Genomic DNA, 22199 nt, shown 5'->3' with positions numbered 1-22199 from the left:
CCTGTAGGTGGCCTCCAGCAGTACCTGTGCCATGAAAGCCCAGCTCCATCTGCCTGCTCACACAGTGCTGCCTCTGCACTCTTAAAGAGACACTGAAGTGTAGAAGGTGAGGGCCAGAGATGCTATCCTCTCAGCACAGGGGCAGCGGTGGACCGTCATCTAACACCTTGTCCCATCCTCTTGAGACCATCAGCTGGGAGCAGCTGTGCGCCTCGCTTGAGGGAACCCTTGAAGTACAGGGTCTGTCGAGAAAATATACAGCTGTCTCTTTCCCTTGTGACGAGACTCCCTGTGCATCCAGAGCAAGGGATGGAGATTGTCTCTTGCTTCTTCTGAGGGATCCTTGCACCCTTCCCTCGCTGGCCACACCTTTCCTCCATGTGATTGCTCGAAGCTCAAAGAAGCAGTTCCCCAGGAGTTTTCGGTCACGCCTGGTTGACAGGGGCCCACTGCACTGACTGCTTCCATCAACCTTTAAGGGGTGACCCATGATGCTCACTCGCTCTCCACTTAGTAACATGAGCACCTCGAGACTGGTGACTGACTGGTAGCACCGGTTCTTCAGCTGTGATTTTAAATTTGGAGTAGGAGGCAAGTCACTGCTGGAAGAAACTCCGAGCTTGCTGATCGTGGACAGCTCTACTCCTTGTACTCTATTATTGCACCTACCTAGATTTATGCAGGGGCTAACCAACAGGTCTGCAGAGTATATTCCTGTTTTTAGGTCTCGCCGTGTTGGCAAACCTATTGTTTCCAATATAGTCGTCGAGTTGCCATTGTGTCTACCCATTGCTCAAGATTGAGGCTTTCTTGTCTATCTCAGATCCCTGCTCCTAATTCACTGGCTTTCCTCCCTATTTTTGTGTTTGTTCCACCCAAGGAAAATAAAATTTTGGTTGCGCCGTATCTTGATTGGATTAGCTATAGCCTTCCACTGCTAATGTGAAGACCTTGCATTGCAGTACATGAGGGGCTGTATTATCTCTCTTCTCTCTGTCTCTCTGTCTCTCTCTGTCTCTCTCTCTCTCTGTCTCTCTCTCTCTCTGTCTCTCTCTCTCTGTCTCTGTCTCTGTCTCTCTGTCTCTCTGTCTCTGTCTCTCTCTCTGTCTCTCTGTCTCTCTGTCTCTGTCCTGTCTATCCTCTCTCTCTCTCTCTCTCTCTCTCTCTCTCTCTCTCTCTCTCTCTCTCTCTCTCTCTCTCTCTCTCTCTCTCTCCTTCCTTTCTTTCCCCTCTCTCTCTCGCTCCTATCTCTCTCCCTCTCCTCTCTCCTTCTCTTCCCCCACTTGCTATTTTGCTGCTGCCCACTGCGCTATGGGCAGGTGGCCACTTTGAAAGGGATTTAAAGCCAAGGTACATATGTGCAGCAGCCATCTTGGAATGGTTATTCTTTTACTTTATGAAGAATAAAAATGATTCCAAGATGGCCACTGTGCATAGCCCAGGAAAAATCATTCTACGAATGGGAGTTAGCTGGGTAAAAAAAAAGCATTGGCAAAGCCAGCAGTTGTCACCGGTATAGGTGTCACCCTATGATTACACAATGATTTGGTCTTACTTTTGATTTGGCCTTGCCCATATAGGAACTTCCTCTATTGAAACGGACACTTGTGTCAGAATTTGCTTATGTTTGATTGTATAATAGTAGCCAATGCTCTAACGTATATTACCTGCAAGGTTGTTGATTAGTTGATTAGTCTTTTGATGAAGGACTTTTGCCAGAATACAGACGCTCGAGTTGACAAATGAGTTTTGCTGCTGAACGTCTTATGTCACTAGGTATATCTAGTAGTCTGGTTCCACTTGTCACTGGAAATCTTTAAGTCACAGGTCTGAATACCTGTGATGCCATCTTTGTGTTTTGTCCATTTGGGGTCTACGAAATGATCACCATTGATCTGGTATTCGCTTTATGTGCAAAAAAATTATTAACCTGTGGCCATATCTTCACCTATCCCCGTTTCTGTTTGATTATGTACACGCCATTTATTTGCCAGCTATTCTGCCCCTGAAATTAAAATTGGACCTCGGGCTGCATAATATGTATAGCTTACTGGGTGAGATGCAGTATTCTGGTGTTGTCACTATTTGAGATGTAGGTATTATATACTATAAGCAAATAACTGGAAGAGACCATTCAATGTTATTAGCTGCTAACTTCTGTTCACCGGGGAATGTTTTAACGCACTGTGGCCTTGAAGTATGAAGATTCATACAGGGCCTTCCTATTAAATGTGAAACGTGCATTGGCACAACAGTACTTCTTTTTATAGGTATTTTCGGCATTCCGGCCGGCATTGAGAAAGTGTCTGCGTCACAAATATCATACATCCCCACAGATGTCTGAAGAGCCCAATCCTAAGAAGACACTGCTTGCATGCACTCAAGGTGCCTCACTGTAGGCTACAAATCTTTTGTGTTTGCAAGTCTTAAGACTCCTTATCCTCTAGTAATCACAGACTCCACTGTGCTCTGGTTTCTGGTTTATTTTAATAAATATATTCCTAGTTGGTGGCACCAGAGTATGCTAAACATAACTTTGGTCTCTGCAGTGGCTACAGGCAGCTCCTTCTGCCACTCCATGTCCTGTTGAGCAATGGGATGGAAGACAATAGTTAGTAAAACATGTTGACTAAACTAAAGGAACATATTGGAGGCCCATCTCAGAAAGTAATAGTTATTGGCAATGACGATGAAAGGGTGTGGCACATGATAGCCAACATTTACAGTGCGGTGAGGCATTATGTGAAAAACTATTGTCATAGATGCTGATGCCGCATGTCCCCTCTTGCAAGTGCCTCCAGTTGCACACATCAATTGATTTCAAGGGCTAGGGAATGGGGTCAGTCCTCATAAGCTTAGGTTGAGAAAACAGTTTCATCATTACTCTTACAAAAGTGTTTGGCGATAATTAAGCACAGGTTTAGAGGATCAATACAAAATCTTCCATCTAGCCCATCTTAACTTCTCCATCTGTACTTTCCTTCATGTTGGGCATCTAACTGATGAAGACTAGCAATCTTAAGCTGAATGGTGTAAAACAGATCCTCTTCATAGAAGGCAAACACATTTTTAGACTTTAAACCTCGGACTCTAAAGTCTAAGTCATTGCCCTTTCCTTGAATTCTGACTGAGAACACATGAGTGTCAACCAGTGGAGACCGCTCCTTTCCTCGTTTGATGTCTGCTATTACTAAACCCTGCGGGGAGAACGTTTCTGACCCCTAGAGCAGGTAATGGTTACCGGGCAGTGACTACGGTGGATACTCGCCAATTACAATAGTTTCCTAAGACCTTAGTTACTGTGGCACTCCAGTTGGGTAGTGAAGTTACTTTCCATGTACACTTGACTCTCCCAATGTATCTAAGTCGAGCAGACAAGACTAACTCCAAAAGACGGAATTAAGTTTGGAAGTTGGATACAGTATGAAGCAGAAATCCTAAATCTAAACTCAATATCCAGTTAGAGTTTTTTTTTAAGACAATGTGCCTATTTTTACAAGAAGAAAAGTATAGTCATGTGATTCCGGTCCTCTCTTGGGCAGACCTCAAAGCATTGCATAGTGATTACGCAGTAAGGTCCTATAACTGCAAATATATGGAATTCAATGGTGGATAAAATGATCTAATGATCAGGAGATGATTGTAGACTTCTTAAGTCTCCCGAAATCCTCTGGTCTTATTTTTGTGTTTTTTTTTACTACAGACTCCGCGTCTCAAATGTTCTAGGTTTCTGACAGTATATTACAATTCCAACAGTGTGGTATGATATTAATTCCTTCTATTTTACTGCCCTACTATCTTTGGGTTGAAAAAAAGGACATTTGAGGCTAGGTGGCAGTGGTGTTTGCAAAATCTCAAACCACAAAAACCTTCATTCCTAAAGTGAATTAGGATTTCCGAAGCATAGGATTGAAAGGATCTGATTGGAAAGGACACAGTTATTGGGACCAGTAGCTGCTATTACAGAGCACCCCAAAGTTGATGAGGAATGTCAAAGATGCAGGAAATGGAAGAGGTTGGAGAGAGACAGTGTGGATTTCTGAGCCACTGTTGTCTTACTGACCTACAGTTCCAGACCCAGCACAAAAGGAAAGGCTACAGGGATGAGTATTTTAGGAGACCCAGCTCAGTCACCATGAGAGGAAAGCTGTTGTGCAGAGTAGGTGATGTGCTGCCAAGGAAACCAAAACCAGTGTTGGGAAGTACTTTAGTTTTGTTTAGATTAGGTATATGGATTTTAGTAGGAAGCTACATGCAAGCTCATCTGTCTCAAAAGACTAGTTGAAGGGAAAGCCTCTGTTTTGTCTTTGCAGAAGACCCTATCCACTCAGCACATGGACTCGCACACCATGAATACACAACACAAGCACACTACATAGATTCCACAACCTTCCAGTTATGGGCAGAGGGAAGGACTGTAGTTACAGAGCTCTGAGTGGCTTTTCTAAAAGAGGGAGCCCGTAGACCTTTTCTGAAGATGGCATAGGTCTCTACTCTATGGATTCAGCTTCCAACAACCCTCTGTCTTTCCATGACCCAGTAAGGAGATACTAGTTATCCTCTACCATGGATCCGGGTACAAGTAGAATGTACCATCTGCACAGCAGGGACTTGAGCTCTTCTGGAGGATCAAGGCAAACTATGGAGCACCTTCAGTGGTGAAAAGAACATAACAGGTTAGAAAACCAAATTTGAGAAAGGGTCATAACTTTTAATGCACGTGGGGCTTTCAGGCTTACGCCTACTATTTTCATCTGGGAATCCTAAGGTAAATTCTCTCTATGCTCCCTGAATCCTTTAGAGACTGTGTCAACCCCTCCAAAATTATATCTGTGAAACCAACCACACTGCAATCCGAACAAGGCATCACGGCTAGTTATGAGGCTGATGCTGTTCATCGTTGACTAATTAATCCCAAGGTTACACTGCACACCTACTTATTGTGTTATATGCATTTGTTTAGGGCTTCCTGCACTTTGTGTTGGTGCTTTAGTGGTTTTTGGAATCTGTGAGAGCTTTACTGTTCAGGTGTATTCTTTGATAAGATGCAAAATAGTTTTGCGCCTCATTCCAAGCTAAAGCGCTGTCGGTAGGGGAGCAGCTACATGCATATCCACACACAGTTTTGCGTCTTGACTTATGCAAATGTTTGGCATCACTGTCAGGGTTCAGTGGTGTTGTTGATGTCATACATTTGGTGCCCCTGTGGTTCCTCATATGGAGATTTTGCTCTCCTCACAAACAAAAAAGATTGCTACAGCGGCGAAACTACATTCATTTCTGCATTAACATACATATGCAAATCATACAGCCTGCTCCTCTCCCTGGGGGCTATCTCGATTGCAAATAAGATCGAGGCCTGCACCAGTTAGAATTTTTTTTTTTAGTCATTGTATTCCAGAGAAACATCAGATCTTCAATGATCATCAACATTCGATTGGGTTGGTGGGTCTGCAGGGCGTGGTGCCTTTCAGTGTGCAGATTTGTGCCTGGGTACTCCTGCAATGGTACGGCTGCCACATTGAAGCCGTATTCACGCAACACCTCAGAATGGATAATTGAGCCTGTAATTACCATGCTGCCTATCAGCAATAATCCCAGCGCATCAACCTTGAAACAAAATAGTGCTCAGAAATAATATTTACATGGAAGAGTTCCAGGGCCGCCGAATCCTTTTTCCGGAAATATCTTTTGATTGGCCCATAACACTTAAGGTGGTTGTCTCAGTGGGTTGGCAAGGTGCGGATGAGAAATGGAAATTGATACATAGTTCATTCATATAGATACATATATTTTTCCTATCGGGGTCCCCACTAGTTTTAAGCAAATGTTTCATACTCTTTTCTCCAAAATTGTAACCTTGTATAGGAAGTTGTCTAGAACCAAACATGTTTTTTCACAGATAGTGACTGTTCCCCCTATTCAGTTTCCTTTGACGATGTATGTAAATAAGAAAGCCAAAATGGGGCGAAACAGTTTTCAGAATTATAAAATAAAAAAACGTGATGCAGGTTCTGTAAACGTTAACGGTGATATCCATCCCTATGAAGTTGCTTTCGAAGTGACCGCCATTTCTTCAGGTTTTAGACTGAATCAAACATACTTTTGTGCTTTTGCTTGTGAAATAACCTTTTGATTTTGATTAACATTGGAAAAATTAAATATGCAAAATTCCTCTTCTATTGATTGGATTGGTACAGGGCTCGAGTCACAAAATAGACTGCACACTTAAGACTAACTTAGGTAGACGAAAAGTTACATTTGTCAGTTAAAATCTAAAATCACGCTTGCCTCCATAAAGATTCACAAAATATTTTGACCTCAACTCCTACTTACAATTGGACAAAATTTGCAAGCATGGTGAATGTTCTGCAGTCATAAATGTAGGGATGGCAAAAGTGGAGGTTAGGGCGTGGAAATGCAAAATTCTTTCAACAACTACTAAATTGTATTGTAACTTTGTATGTTTCATAAGCATTTTTTTATCCATCCCTCCCGAAGAAACAATGTGAACCTACTTCTACTAAATTTCGAATTATGTTTCCAAGGCTTGAATGGGTATGGAACTCTACCATATTCCATGGGCATTCAGAGAAAGGGTTTTTCTATCTTTAAAAAATATTTTCGAGATAGAGCAAAATAGTTAGGGTGCATTTTACTTTAAAAGTAAACATTAACTGGTGGATTTTCTCATTGTTTTTAGTTAGGCCTGCACACACACACACCTTCAAATTCTGTAGCTAATGTGTGCGAGATAAGACACTATTTCCAAATCACAAGTTAATTGTAAACTTGCCTTCATGGTATTTATCCACTCGGCCCGACTCCAGGAGTCTGGATCAAAGGAGGCTTCAAGGAAACGTATGTGGGGGAATTAAAATTCACGTGGAAAGTGGGCTAGAACCAAAAAAAAGATTTGCTGTTAAAGATGCTGGCACAGGGTTAGGACTTCTATTCCGTAGGATTGTGGAAGCATGAATGACAAATGGTCAAAACATGAGATATGGATATGAGGAGACCGGCTCCTCCCTAAGGAATTTTGGACAAGGGATATGAGCGTTTCTTGCAATTGCAGTGTCTTGAAGCTAGATTTATCTTGCATGATGTTTTTAGTAGCTTGTTCAGAAGAGGATTATTTTAAAAGCTATCATGTTGGCCTATAGAGCAATCTATGCTTTGGGCCCAAGTACCTATCTGGCCATTTTATACATTATACCCCAACCAGAATTTTACGTTCCACTGAGGATCTGCTGTTTTCTAGCCATAGGTTCCGGTGCTCCAGGAGAGGCGGCTGCTCCTTTTTGGCCGCTCGGCCTGGAATAATCTGCTGGTGAACTTTGTCCTACGAGAAGTGGGCTGCATTTTTAACCACTTTAAACCTAGCTTCTTTCTTCATGCTGTTTGGGCTCTGGTGTCGACTATTCTGGTCTTTGCAGCACCGGGACGCACCTAGGAGTAGCTGATAAGCTACTCAAAACCTGATCCATCATTGATTCTTTCCTTCATTAGCCAAGAAGAATCCATTGTTGTCCTGCATCTTCCTACTTCAACTTTGCTATATTAATAAGTGTCTAAGACACACTGAAGGCTGCAATTTCAATTAACTAGTTGGTAACTTAAAATGGACTGTGTGTACACATACATAACTAGTGACTGCAATATGTGTAAAGAACTGAAAAAACGTAGGCCTTGTGGATACATGTTCAGCCCTGTTACCCTGTCTGTACAGCTTTCCCTTGGGTGTCCTTTACTCTGCAGAGCTTCTTTCTTGCTTTTACTGCTGAATAATAAATGGAAATATTAAGCAACATTAAAATGTAAAGATACAGCCATTTTATTTGTGTCGCAGTAAGCTTACCTCTTAGTGAGGAAGCTCTTCTTGCCACCTTTGAGCTGTGTTTGGGCTGAATAGAGCATAGGATCCGTTTAACTGCACGTCATTGAGACAGTCTTTGACTTGGACTTCTTTTCCGTTTTTAATGATGCGGGTGAACTCTATTTTGGTGGTGTTTCATTTCTGTGAGACACATGACATTCATGGTTGATGGATGATAGGCCAGATCTCCTAGGAGCTGTGCCTTTGTGTGTTGTGAATTTTAGATGCAGGTGTGTATCAACGGCAAACTAGTTAACCATGTGCCAACTCCACCATCCAACTCCACCATCCAACTCCACCATCCAAATCCAAATCCACCCTCCAAATCCCCCCCTGACGCCACCCCCTGACTCCACCCCCTGACTCCACCCTCTAAATCATCCCTCCAACTCCACCCTCCAAATCATCCCTCCAACTCCAACTCCAACCTCCAAATCATCCCTCCAACTCCACCCTCCAAATCATCCCTCCAACTCCAACCTCCAAATCATCCCTCCAACTCCAACCTCCAAATCATCCCTCCAACTCCACCCTCCAAATCATCCCTCCAACTCCACCCTCCAAATCAAAAGCCAACTCCACCCTCCAAATACAACTCCACCCACCAAATCCAAACCAGTGTTGTTTGTAATATCTATACATGTAAGTCACATAAATACAACACATATTGCATTACAAATGCTATAGGTGTCACATTTGCAAAAGTTATAACTATTAGCGTTGTAAATGACAAAGCAATTATTTTCACTATTTTCTACAACAAAACATTTTAAAAAATTTGGTCTTTTACAATAGCAATAGCTCAAACTTTCCAAATGAGAAACCTATTGCATTGCATTTTAACACCCTGTTAACTTCTGCTGATCTGATGCTCTCTTTCACCAAACCTCCTTCTCTAACTCCCTATTCTATTCTCTTCTCCTGTGCTGATCTGCTGCTCTCTTCCACCCACCTCCTTCTTTAACTCCCTATTCTTTTCTGCTGTGCTGATCTGTTCCTCTCTATCAACAAACTCCTTCTCTAACTCCCTGTTCTCTTCTCTTCTCCTGTGCAGAACTGCTGATCTCTTCCACCCTGCCTCCTTCTCTAACTCCCTTTTCTCTTCTCTTCTCCTGTGCTGATCTGCTGCTCTCTTCCACCCCGCCTCCTTCTTTAACTCCTTGTTTTCTTCACCTGTGCTAATCTGTTGTCTTCCAGCCGCCTCTTTCGCTAACTCCCTGTTCTCTTCTCCTGTGCCGATCTGCTGCTCTCTTCCACCCACCTACTTCTCTACCTCCCTGTTCACTTCTCTTCTCCAGAGCTGATCTGCAGCTCTCTTTAACCCGCCTCCATCTCTACCTCCCTGTTCTCTTCTCCCATCCTGTTCTGCTGCTCTTTTCAACAACACCTCCTTCTTTAACTCCATGTTCTGTTTGCCTGTGCTAATATGCTGCTCCCATCCACCCACCTCCTTCTGAACTCCCTGTTCTCTTCTGCTGTGCTGGCGGATCTGCTGCTCTCTTCCACCCACCTCCTTCTGTAACTCCCTGTTCTCTTCTGCTGTGCTGATATACTGCCCTCTTCCACCCACCTCCTTCTGTAACTCCCTGTTCTCATACGCTGTGCTTATCTGATGCTCTCTTCCACCCCGCCCCTTCTCCAAAACCCTGTTCTCTTCTCCCGTGCTGATCTGCTGTTCCCTTCCACCGCCTACTTCTCTAACTCCCTGTTCTCTTCTCCTGTGCTGATCTCTTCAACAGGCATCCTTCTTTAACTCCCTGTTCTCTTATAATATGCTGATCTGCTGCTCTCTTCCACATACATCCTTCTGTAACCGCACACTCACAAACATACAACCATGCACGCACACACATGTAACACACATACAACCACACGCACACACACCTATCGCCCTCACTCTACCTATCGCCCTCACTCTACCTATCGCTTGCCCTCACTCTACCTATCGCTTGCCCTCACTCTACCTATCTATCGCCCCACTCTACCTATCTATCGCCCTCACTCTACCTATCTATCGCCCTCACTCTATCTATCTATCGCCCTCACTCTATCTATCTATCGCCCTCACTCTATCTATCTATCGCCCTCACTCTATCTATCTATCGCCCTCAATCTATCTATTGCACAACCACAGCATCACTCAGGGGCACCACAACATCACTATGCGCCACCACAGCATCACTGAACGCCACAGCATTACTTGTCGCCACCACAACATCACTCAGCGCCACCACAGTATCAATCTGTGCAAACATTCAACAACTGGTTCAAATATGTTCTCTCAATGTTTCAAGCTTTATTACAAATGTCACAAAAAAAGTTGATATTTCACTTCTGTTCTTATATTTTAGTCACGATAAAATACACTGAACATAATCTGCACAAAAGTTATTTACAAAAGTTTAAGCTATTGCCATTCTAAATTACAATAACTTTTATTTAAGTATTAATTATTTTTTTTAAAAACATTGTTATTTGTAAAATCAATACTTCTAAGTCCCGTAAATACAAAACATGTTGCATTAAAAATGTTATAGGTGTCACATTGTCAAAAAATAAAAGTATTAGCATTGTAAATGACAAAGCTATTAATTTCACAATTTTCAAAAATAACATATAAATAACAAATTTGTCATGTACAGGACAAATATTTGTCATGTACAGGACAAATAACTCAAACTTTCCTAATGCAAGACCTATTGCATTGCAAATGCTTGTTCCTCTTGAAGTCGCTGTGGTCTCTTCCACCCATCAATTCGATCCTTTATTAGCCTACATATTCCCACTGTCCATTTTATTGCTCTCATCTGATCAGCTCCTGTCCATCTCTCCTTCTCCTTCCTTTCTCTCTCTCAGAAACAATTTTTCTCCCTCTACCAGATCCTTTCTACATACAACATGTCGTCCATTTTATCACGTTAGGCCCGTCTCTTCCTTTCTTAAACTCCCTTCCTGATATTTGTTTTACATTTAGCGCTTTGGCTGGAGCCGAGAGCCGCCCTCTCTCTCTCGCTCTCCCTCTCCCTCCCTCCGAGCAGGGAGAGAGAAAAAAAAGATGGGGGCTACGGGAGGAGGAAGTGCTGCATGGCAACCACAGAAAGAGCCCCCGCTCCCCGAAAACAGCACCACATACCCCCCTGTCCCTCCTGAAAATCACCCATCTGCAACACCAAAAGCGACCCTAAGGACATTCTCACCAAAAACCCCGGTCATAGCGTGGAAAAATACAACTCCGCCACACTGATTCCATCAAACTCAGAGAGGGGAAAAAACATGTTTTGAATATTTTCTTGCTCAACTAGTTTTCTTCGCAAACTTGCTGCGAAGTAAACAACACCCGGGGGAAGAATACAGAGTGGGGTGATAATTGCCAACGCAGATAGGACACACCAAGAGCCGCGTGGTCTGTGGCTCTGTGTATGTGTCTGTGTTTCTGTGTGTGTGTGGCTTTGTGTGTGTGTGTGGCTTTGTGTGTGTGTGTGGCTTTGTGTGCATGTGTGGCTCTGTGTGCGTGTGTGGTTCTGTGTGCGTGTGTGGTTCTGTGTGCGTGTGTGGTTCTGTGTGCGTGTGTGGCTCTGTGCGCGTGTGGCTCTGTGCGCGTGTGGCTCTGTGCGCGTGTGGCTCTGTGCGCGTGTGGCTCTGTGCGCGTGTGGCTCTGTGCGTGTGTGGCTCTGTGTGTGTGTGTGTGTGGATCTCTGTGTGTGTGTGTGTGGATCTCTGTATGTGTGTGTGGATCTCTGTGTGTGTGTGTGTGGATCTCTGTTTGTGTGTGGCTCTCTGTGTGTGTGTGAGTGTGTGTGTGCAAATGCAATAGGTCTCGCATTTTTGAGAGATTAAGCTATTGGCATTGTAAATGACAATGCCATTTATTTCTCTGTTTTGAAAACCAACACATCAATAAAAAGTTTGTCATTTACAATGCCAATAGCTCTAACGTTTGCAAAGGCGAGACTGTTGCATTGTAAATGCTTGTTTTGGACAAAATGTGGAAATAAGGCAAAATTTGCTTCTGGCAGTTTTTTGCAAAATGTCACTAGTTTCCCATTTATGTGCCTGTTAATGGCCATGGTATGACCGGCCCTTCTCAATAACTGGTGCGGAATCAGCTATTGGACTGGGAAGTACGCCCGTTGTACCAACCTTTATTTTTTTTATCAAATTCTTCTTCCTCCTCTTATGTTGCTTGGCACCGTTGTACAGCATCCACTTGACTAGCTGGTTGGCTGAATTTGTGGATGCTTGCGGCCCACTCTTTGGGTCGTTTGCTCTTGGGCTACCACCCCTGTGAGTCAGGTGGCACTTCCGAGCTCGGAATACCCCCACTGTACCTTCATGTGCATGCACAAGCGTGGAGACACTGTCTCCTTGCTTTGCATGGAGCTTTGACATTGTGATGCTGTTATTTTTTTCCTCTCCTGTTTTATTTATGTATTTGTGAATTTCTAGCTTTGTGAACAATGTTTAATATAACCAAAGAGACACAGAGTATCCTGTTTGGTAGCAAACACACAAACCTCCGTGTTGGATAACCGTGTCCTTATTCCTAGGGCTTCACAAGAATTAGCTGAGTATGCACTTTGTCATACCGCACACATAATGTATCCATTAGTTCTGTGTTTACTGCAATTCTGGTACAGCCTGACCTTCACAAACAATATCTGTGTGATCATTAGACCCGTTCACAAACATTACAGACCCTTCAGCTAGTGTCCCTACTTCTAACACTCTGTTAGACACCTCAGATTGTGTCTAGTGGCCTCACCACAGATAGCCTTTCTACTAGCTGTTTCACTGGCTCACTGTCCCACATTGTGGTACTTGGTCTTGTGTTTTGCAATGTGTAGTATTTGTTTTGGTGTACTTTCCATCGGATAAAATCCTGCTTATACTGTGAATATATTTAAAATGTACAATAGTATTTAAACAGTTGTGTACATAGCCCACTTGGCTGGGCCCTTATACAATGTTGTTGAGTGGTTTGCCCGTGTTGCACTGTACCCAGACTCACTCCACACACTCTCTCTTCAGTTAAACTTTGGACTGCTCAGCACTAGAGAGCCAAGGATGCTTAAGTGGGACTCTCTCTTTTTTATGCACTGAGTACCCGCAGTGCTGATGGCTTGTGGCCCTGAGCCTTCTTTAATCTGCACAGCTCAGAGGCCCTTCTACTTACCATTCTTTAGAACTCGGCCTGTTATTTGCTCTTCATGAGTTATTCATTGTAAGGAAGTCAGAGACACCAAAATTCCCCATAACGCGGCATGCACCACAGAACATTGACCCAGGACATCACCCCACAATATCAGGCCTAAGCTCTTCCATACTGTATAAATGACACCTTGTGATTATTTAAACAGACAATTGCAAAAAATCGAGCTTTGCCAATGCTTGTATATTTAGTCACGCCCAGTAGTAGCACGATGCCCCCCACCTGTGCGGTTTTGGCAAGAGATACCCAACATTTCACTTAAGTTGCTCGTCTCACAGATGAACCCTTGGCTAAGTGCCTCCAAGGGCTGCATGGGCCCATATTTCACAAAGAGCCACATTACTAAAGCATTGCTCTGTTGTACTGTATTATATATATATATATATATTGGTTTCGTTTTAACATCTCTCCTCAGCACAACGCAGCATTCTTTGTTGGTGGTGTTGAAAGGGTGCCTTGGCCTCTAATGAAATCAAGTGAAATGGGCTCCCTGCTCTCTCCTCGTTTGTGTTGGAAAATACATTGATTAGTATCACAGCATCCACACTCCACATCCCACAGACATCCACGCTCAGCATCCCAAAAGCATCCACACTCAACATCCCACAAGCATCCCCAAGCATCCGCACTCAACATCCCACATGCATCCGCAAGCATCCACACTCAACATCCCACAGCATCCACACTCAACATCCCACAGCATCCTCGCTCAACATCCCACAGCATCCCCGCTCAACATCCCACAGCATCCCCGCTCAACATCCCACAGCCTCCCCGCTCAACATCCCACAGCATTCTCACTCCACATCCCACAGCATCCACACCCAACATCCCACAGTATGTCCACTTAGCCCATGCATTGACAGGCAAGCCAAGACACTCCAGGGTCTAGGCCCGGGTGCTACTGCACCTATTGAACTAGCTGCACCCCTGAAACATTTATACAGGTAGCCAGTTGTGAGACAAGCTGGCTGTAAGTGGAAGGGAGAGGGAAAGAGTTAGCTAGGACCGATGCATATCGGACATGTCATTTTTCTTTAACTGCCTTGGTTGTCACAAATTGTAACGTTTCTCTTTGCATGGTTTTGTTTGATCACTTCGCGCCTGTACTTACAGGCATGCTAAGATAGGAGGTTTAGAGAGGAATGCATAGAGCAGACGAAAGAAGGAGGTGCCTACAATGTTCCTTGTTTGCAGAGAGAAGGAACAGGTGATATGTGAGCAGGGAGGACAGAAAAGGATTTCAACTGTGGAGTAAAAAAAAAGGTGGCGCCAAAGTGACAGTACCAAATGCCAAACATTTTCCAATCATTGGAAGCCAGGCCTCCCTGCCATAAAAGTCTAAATACTACCAGACCCTTCACTTTGGCTAAAATGTGGCTTCTGTTTCTTAATGGCACTTCAATGAGAAACCTCCCTGTGAGCCAAGCAATAGTTTCTTTTTTAGGTCGAGCCTTCCAGGCTTTGCCAAATACCTTTTGTGAGCTTACCAAGAACTTACAGGGACTTACAACGTTACTTATCATTGGTTGGCTTTATTGTCACTCATTTGCTTGCTTCAATGGCTTTCCTTGACCGAGCTTGTCCATCTTGTGTTTGTCCCTCCCCTGAAGCATTACCTCTTCACCATCGCTCTGACTAGCTGTCTTCTGTCCTTCCGCTCCTCCCTTATCCCCTGCTTGTTGTGTCTGTCACTTTCGTGTGCTTCTTGCTCTTTTGTGTGCTTCTTCCCCATGCCTTTCTTTCCCCGCCCGCGCTTCGTGTTCTTCTCTGCATGTGTGGTTCTTTACCCACCCCTTGTATTGCTCTCTCCCTCGTGCTCTGCTTTTTACCTTCCCACCCTAGGTAACTCTGCTCATTCATTCCTTTGGTACAACTCCTCCCAGAGGTCCTTTTCTTTCGAAATTTGTGACCCATGCAAAAAAAAAATTGTCATGTATACATATGCCAGTGGAATGATGCAACCTCAGGCAGTGGTCACATCATTGCATCTTCCTAAAAAAAAAAAAAAATGAAGCAGCTAGTGTGTATGTGGTTGGAGCCTGATGCTGTAAAGCATCGTCGGATGGCAATGGCTTTGCCGATTCTTGTTTTCTCGTTCCAAGTGTGATCACGTTAACAGTCTAGAACACATCCCCTCAATTGGCTCTACCTGGACCTTTTTTTAAAAAAAATTGGTGCGTATCTGATTTTGCCTGCAGTGGCAAAAACACTTGAATTGGAAGCCCCAAAGCTGTGAGATTTTTGACAATGCGTCTAGGCGGTGTTTATGAAATGATTGACTTGAGTATATAACAGCACAAGAGCTTGGCTTGCCCTGCCTGGGAGTACGATTTGCTGGTCTGTCAGCTGGCTCACTGCTTCATTAAGTGGTCATGGCACCATATAAATATTAGGCTGTAACCTTTCTTCTGGCAATTGACAACTATTATGGATTGCTTTTTTATTATAGAGGAGCAAGAGGCAATTAACTTAGTGGCTTGGTGCAGCGGCAAAAGACACCCTTTATGGCGAAGACGCAAAAGGGCGACACTATTACAAGCCGAACTTTTCCATCAGCCGAATGGGCGCATTCACTCACTGGAACTAACAAATGGGTGTCCTTTATGGGGATCTCCATGTGAAATGGCCTGAATTTGTCATCTGCTCACCAGCTTAAAAATGCATTGGAAGTGAGTGGATGGATGTTGTATTCAAAAACCTCATCTTCTATATCCTTCATTCATTCCTGGCTGCTTGACTTTGCTAATCAGCCTTCCTAGTGCAAATGCCTCTCTTCATTCACTAAATGAGACATGCTAATAAGATGCTGGTGGTAAATAGGCACATTTCATTTTAACCTAATCCATGAAACTGTTTCGGTTTCGTCCAAGAAAGTTCTAAATTAAAAACACAATGTAATTAAAATGTATAATTGGCAATGTGCAAGCCAGAAACAGTGTCAACACAACTCCTCTACGGTTCACATTGTAAGGGATAGGTTGATTTTGCAGATTTTTGCCCGGATTCAAATATTCTTTTGGGTTACATCCTCTCCTCCAGATATCATCCAAAAAGTTCATTTCATATTAGTAGGTAGAAATGCAGACCATAAGGTCTCAAGTTTCTTGCCAGATTTTGGGGTTTGGATTTGGTGCTGGTGATGAGGTATCAACCTGATGACCAGTGGGCTTGATGTTATCAGTAGCTGAATGTACACTTCAAAATCATGGATGTCAATAAGAGACAGCCAGGGGCAGCAGCAGCTACCCGTGGCTTGCCCCTTAGAACCCTTGAGCCCTGGTGTCGTAGATAACGAGGCAGTCAATACCTTTCTGCTTTCTGTAGATTGCAATCCTTGCACTTCTGGAAGTTATTCCACTGCCAACAAGAGGCTGTTGAGGGTGTAATGGTGGATTGAGCAGTCAACCCTTGCATATCATTGCAGGTCAAAGGGTGAGTGATTTCACTTCTGCTACCCTTGGTATTTCCATGAATTGTTGTCCACAATGGTCATCCTCATGCCTCAAACCTGTTGAGGTGGGCTAAAGGTATCTTGGATTGCTTGAAGATTCATGCCTTTGCTTCTCTGCTGATGTGGCCAAAATGAGTGTCAGAATTATGGTGATGAATATAATGGGGAAGAGCATACCTAGAAATCCAAAGAAAGACATGGAAGCAGAGACCAGTGTCTTCTAGGGTCCTCCTTACAAGCTGGCCAAAGAAGTATGCAGTGGCAGCTCGTCCGCTAAGGCGGACAAGCACTGCCCCACTGCATTTTGGGAGGTGGAACAAGGAAAAATAAAATGATAATAACACAATGTTATTATCATTTTATTTTTCCGTTGTCCGGCAGGTTTACGGGGTGGGGCGGGGCTTGGCTGTCATCACAGCCAGCAAGGGGAGGAGCGGTGAGCACTTAAGTGTGCATGACGGTTTGGACGGCCATCTTGGGCCGGCCAAACAGCCATGCGCACTTTGCATGCACAGGCTCCCCATGTCTGTCTGAGCGCCAAACCACGGTGCTCAGACCAATTGCAGCGCGGCAATGTAGCGTTGTGATTGGCTTAGGGGAGCCTGGGTGTGCTTCGTGCTTCAAGCAGGAATAAAAGAGGACGACGCGAGGCGGCGGTCCGGCAGAAAGGTAAGTAACTTTTATTTATTTTTCTGTTCCCTCCCCCACCCTCACCCGTGCTACTCGGTGGCAGCCGCCACTGGAAGTATCCTAGGGAGATACCCCTATGGGCAACTGAAAGTTTTCTGGTGTCTCGGGTGCCCAATCTCCAGACTCTATAATCCTGAACTCATGGACCCCAAACCCGAAGACTTGTGGTGCTGTGGGGGCTGCGAGCAGTTACTGTGCCCTGCTCCTGCCCTCTTGTATACTTCAGCCTGGGGAAGCAGAAAAAGCTCCCCCTGCAGAAGTAATGGAAACTGCCCTATTGCCACCTCCAACTCCCTTTGTTGCGACAGAACCAAGAAAAAAAGCCCCCTCATCATTTACCATCGACATCAAGCAGGGAGCACACTATTTCACTTGGGAGTATTCCCAAATCCATGTGTTATTACTCATTCTGGGGGAAATAACTCGTAATCCCTGTTAACTCACAGGGAATTACCAGCTGGAGTCATTATTTCCGCCATGGTACCTCCACGCGGATTTAACAAGGAACTCGTAATGATGGCCCTGACAGGCAGAAACGAACTAAATCTACAGCCTATCAACTCGAAAAGCTGGCTCAAGTATGGCTTTCACTCTGCATGTGTTTGATCAGCTAACAGTTTGTTTTGGTTGGATAGAAATGATCGGGGACCTTGGTGAAGTTGTTGATGTTATGTTCCCTCTTGTCTTTCAACTGAATCCCGACTTCTATTATTTCTGTATCTTCTCTACCTCGTTTCTAAGTGATTCATAAACATCTCCTTACAAACTGCTGGGATCTTCCATCTAGTTTGGTTTCATGTTCCAAACCTAGACTGAAGATACATTTTTCTGCAAAATCATATTTTCTAAATTAGTCTGCTACAATATTGACTTTAGTCACTTATATCTGCCTAGAAAAATAAAAGCTTGTATTTAATTCCGAAACACAGTTGTACATATTTACGGATTAGGGTAATTCATTGTGTCAACTCCACTCGAACTTGCCCAGGTAAACATTGATGTAAGTTGAGATGTTACTAGGCTAAGGTTTGGACTCTGTGTTTTGCAAGCTATGTTTTTGTAGTCTGTGTTTTTACATACTACCCTGTGGTGACCCTCGATGACGCAGATGTGTAACCATTGACATGTCTACATAGGAGACACGTACAGGGAAGAAAAGAGGACCAAGCGCACATATGGGGGCTTCCCAACATTTTAGTGGAGCAGTTAGCCATTTCTAGTATACATTTAGGAGTATTCATTGTAAGTTAGGAAAATGAGTGGGGGCTCCGAAATAGGTGTTGGGCCATGCCTAAATTGTAGTGGCCCACCAACACTTGTGTGTAGCAGTAAGCTGAGAGACCTTGGTGCCATTTACGTCTCACTCAGCAATACAAGACGTGCTGTGGTATTTACAAGGTAATACCCAATATGAAGAACAGATGTTTTCACTGGCTTTCCACATTGCATTAAATGTTGGTGTAGGGTGTAAATATTGACCTATGTGTCCCCTCATACTCTACAGCAGATTGTTAAGCCATAGACTCCACTGTATCTCTGTTGTGTGGTTATTTTAAACAAACCTATAGAATGTGTAAGGCAAAGGTGTTTTTCTGGGTCCAGCTGTTACAGATGCTCACGCCTCTTCATTCTGTCTCTCTTCCAGAGTTATGCCAAAGAGCTGATGATCACAGACCACAACGATCTGGATGAGGAGTACATCAGGAACGAGTTGAAGAAGGCGGGTGGAGCAAACTACGACGCCCAGGCAGAGTAAGGGAAGTGGTGGCCCCTGCTCCTTCCTGTGGATAAGGCAGCCCTGGGGAAACCGAGGACAGCAGGAAAACCGAGAGGAAAGCAGAGGCAGCCTACTGTTTTTCATTTCACGTTACCACATCATCCCCCAACTTCCTCCTCTCACCAAAGGACATCTCATTTTGCCTTTCCATGCAATGACCGTCTTTCCTTTTTGCGAATGTGCAGAATTGCTTGCCCGCCTAGCTGCCAAGAGACCCTCTGTTACGTGAGACACCTCGAGCTGGCTTTTTAGAAAGCAGGGCTTCACATGCGGAGACCTTGTAGATTCACTTCCCCGTTATTTGTACGGAAAGGGCGTTAGTAAACAGACCGAACTGGCTCAAGGTGTCCCACGTGGCTATTGAACCCTGCATATAAACTCTGACCAGCCCATCTCATCTATTCTGGTGCACACACAAAGCTGCACTCATTCCGTGAGCATCAGTAAATGCACAGAGACTCCCGTCCCTTTCATCTCATTGGACATGCACAGTTGTTCATCTCATTCGACTCAGTTGTTTTTCAAAGTCGTTCATCCACTCGATCCTCCCAAAGCCATTCATCCCAGGTAGTTCATCCATGAGTCATTGATTCTAGTGTATACGCGCAGAGGCGCTAATCCCATCAGTACCAGCATACAGACATAGAATCACTCGCCCATAGTCCTATTTTCGGCTGACGGAGCTACTTGTCTTATTATTCTCATTGATTCTAACATATTGACACAGAGCCACTAATCCTGTCAATAAGAGAGTGCACAAACTGAATCACTCATTCCCCAATTCCCATTGTTAGTGTACAGTGTTATTCATCTCATTGATCTCATTGATTCTAGTGTATACACACAGCCACTAATTCCATCAATACCACCAGGCATACACAGATTCACTCATTCGCTAAATCACACTATAAAGCACAGATCTTCTCCTCTCATTCATCTCATTGAACTTAGCGTATACACACAGAGAAACTAATCCCATCGATACCACCATGCACACACAAAATCATTCATTCCATGAGTTGTATTCATAGAGCACAGAGCCACTCATCTCACTGTGCTCATTGATTCTTGCATGGACATAGAGCCACTAATCCCTTTAACAGCTTCACATGGAGAATCAATTGTTTCCTCAATCCTCCCATGAGCACACAGAGCGGCTCGTCTTATGGATTTTAGCAAATGCACAGTGGTCACTAATTCTGTCATTCTCAGCATGCCTGTACACAGACACTCATTCCATTAGTTCCATTTGAAGTGTACAGAATCACTCATTTAATTGATTCTAGCAGATACACAATCACTGGTCCTATCAATCCGAGCATACATGCGCAGAGTAACTCGTTCAGTTAATCCTATAGTAAGAGCACAGGACTACTCGTCTCATTGATCTCATTGATTCTAGCGTATATACAAAGAACCACTAATTCCATCATTCCGAGCACACACACAAAGAATCAATCATTCCATAATAAGCTTACATAGCCACTCACGTTGATCCTTGCGTTTATATATAAGCCACTAATGCCCAGTATATTCAAACGGCTATTTATCCCATTGGTCCAAGAGTATGCGTACAAGACGCCTCATCCCATCAATCGCAGTGTGTGTGAAGAGCCGCTCATGCAACCTATCCCATTGTTTGCATGTAACTGCTAATTCCATCCACACCATAATATGCACAGCTTCCAAGTCTTCCCCTGGTGATGCCTTGTCCAAAGGAGCTCGTCATGCGCCTAGATTCGAACATGAGCTTCTTGGGCGCCTGATGTAATTGTTGATGCGGATTCTAATAGCTTTCAGCCACTTGTCGCGCTTGGCATCTGAGATCTCCTCGACTTGTGGGGATGTGCTTTGTGGACCATTCTACCATCGCTGGCCATAGATCAATGTATTATGACTTTTTCTAAGCTGTGCTTCATTCAATCGCGGAGATAACCTAATTTGTAGGTAGTACTAGCTCGCTGCGAATTTTTTGTTATCTTTTCTCTCTAAGTCTGATCAAAGGGGAGAAATACACTTGCCTTAAAAGAAACAAATTGCTTTAATAGCTGCTGCACTCCTTCCCACCATGCACACAAAACAGATCTTTTAATGTGAATGTCAAGGTTACCATGGCAGCAGTGTGTTATTTTCTGGAAGTCTGGCTGTTCACTGGGTTTTTGTATAGCCTCTTTTTGTCTAACGCATGAAAGTTGTTGGCCGCCAAGGCCATTCCTGTATCCTGACGAACAGAGAGAAGCAAGGATGTTTGTAATTGCATATTTCTTTACTGTAGTGAAGATGTATTTTCATGTGAGTAGTAACAGGGAGGGATGAGTTTGGGTTCACTGGTATTCTGATATTTTGGCAGAAGAGTTTAAATTGGTCACGTTGCGAAAGGCTGGCCCTTTAACTCAAAATTCAAGCTTGGATAAGGACTCAATTTTGGGGCTCAAGGAAAAGTCTGGATCATATTTGCGCTCCTTCTGTGTAATAATTGTTCTGCGGCTCACCAACAGAGGGAAATGTACTGTATTGGAAAATTTCATGCTAAAAGCCAACCACTGGGTAAAAACATGATAATAAACATTTTTTTCAAACTTTGTGTCCTTTTCGTTGCACCTTCGCTAACTGCTGTCCTAAAACTCAGCCTGCTACCTCATGCCAGAATTTATTTGGAAGCCTTCCTCTATAAAATGAGGGAGAAAAATGATGTTTTGGTGAAAGCAAAACTGAAATTCTGCGACTGAGAATCTTGTTTTCTAGCAGATGGAAAGCAGTATGTTCTGAATTATAAATTCTGATTCATGTGTCCAGCGCCAGGTGAAGTAATGGAATGAATTCATGGTTACATATCATGTAACACCCAACCACCAGAGTATTTAATCTCACAAACAACCCTGTGTGAAACTAATACAGCTGAGTCATCCTGTCCTTATACAAACTGAGTTCATTTTCGTGCCTGGAGGTGGAAATGTTCACGGTTATAAGCACTTTCTACATCTGGTCTTCATCCGGTGAAATTAGAAATGTCATTTCAATAAAAAGCGGCCTTCCTGCTCTCACACCTATCACATCCCGGCTTAACAAACCCTCCCAGAACAAACGCTATGTCCTTCAACAACTACAATATACACTAATTGCACCACTGCATTGTGCTAGCATTTGCTCTAGGTTACCACGCCAGTTTCCTCAACCAGTTTTTATCAATTTG

The 22199-nt window shown here is 43.8% G+C and overlaps 1 protein-coding gene across 1 annotated transcript in view; it reads left to right on the top strand.

Annotated features, from left to right (window-relative positions):
• Positions 1 to 21585, top strand: part of COTL1 (coactosin like F-actin binding protein 1) — a 76650-nt gene extending 55065 nt beyond the window's left edge. The window contains exon 4 of the mRNA XM_086945846.1: positions 18875 to 21585. Coding sequence (XP_086801972.1) covers positions 18875 to 18985 — 111 coding nt within the window. The 3' untranslated portion in view covers positions 18986 to 21585. The remainder of the gene's footprint in view (positions 1 to 18874) is intronic.
• Positions 21586 to 22199: the final 614 nt, after the last annotated feature.

This window comes from Lissotriton vulgaris, chromosome 12 (genome assembly GCF_964263255.1).
Source record: "Lissotriton vulgaris chromosome 12, aLisVul1.2, whole genome shotgun sequence".
Taxonomy (NCBI): Eukaryota; Metazoa; Chordata; class Amphibia; order Caudata; family Salamandridae; genus Lissotriton; species Lissotriton vulgaris.
This window is presented reverse-complemented; position numbering and strand designations above follow the sequence as displayed.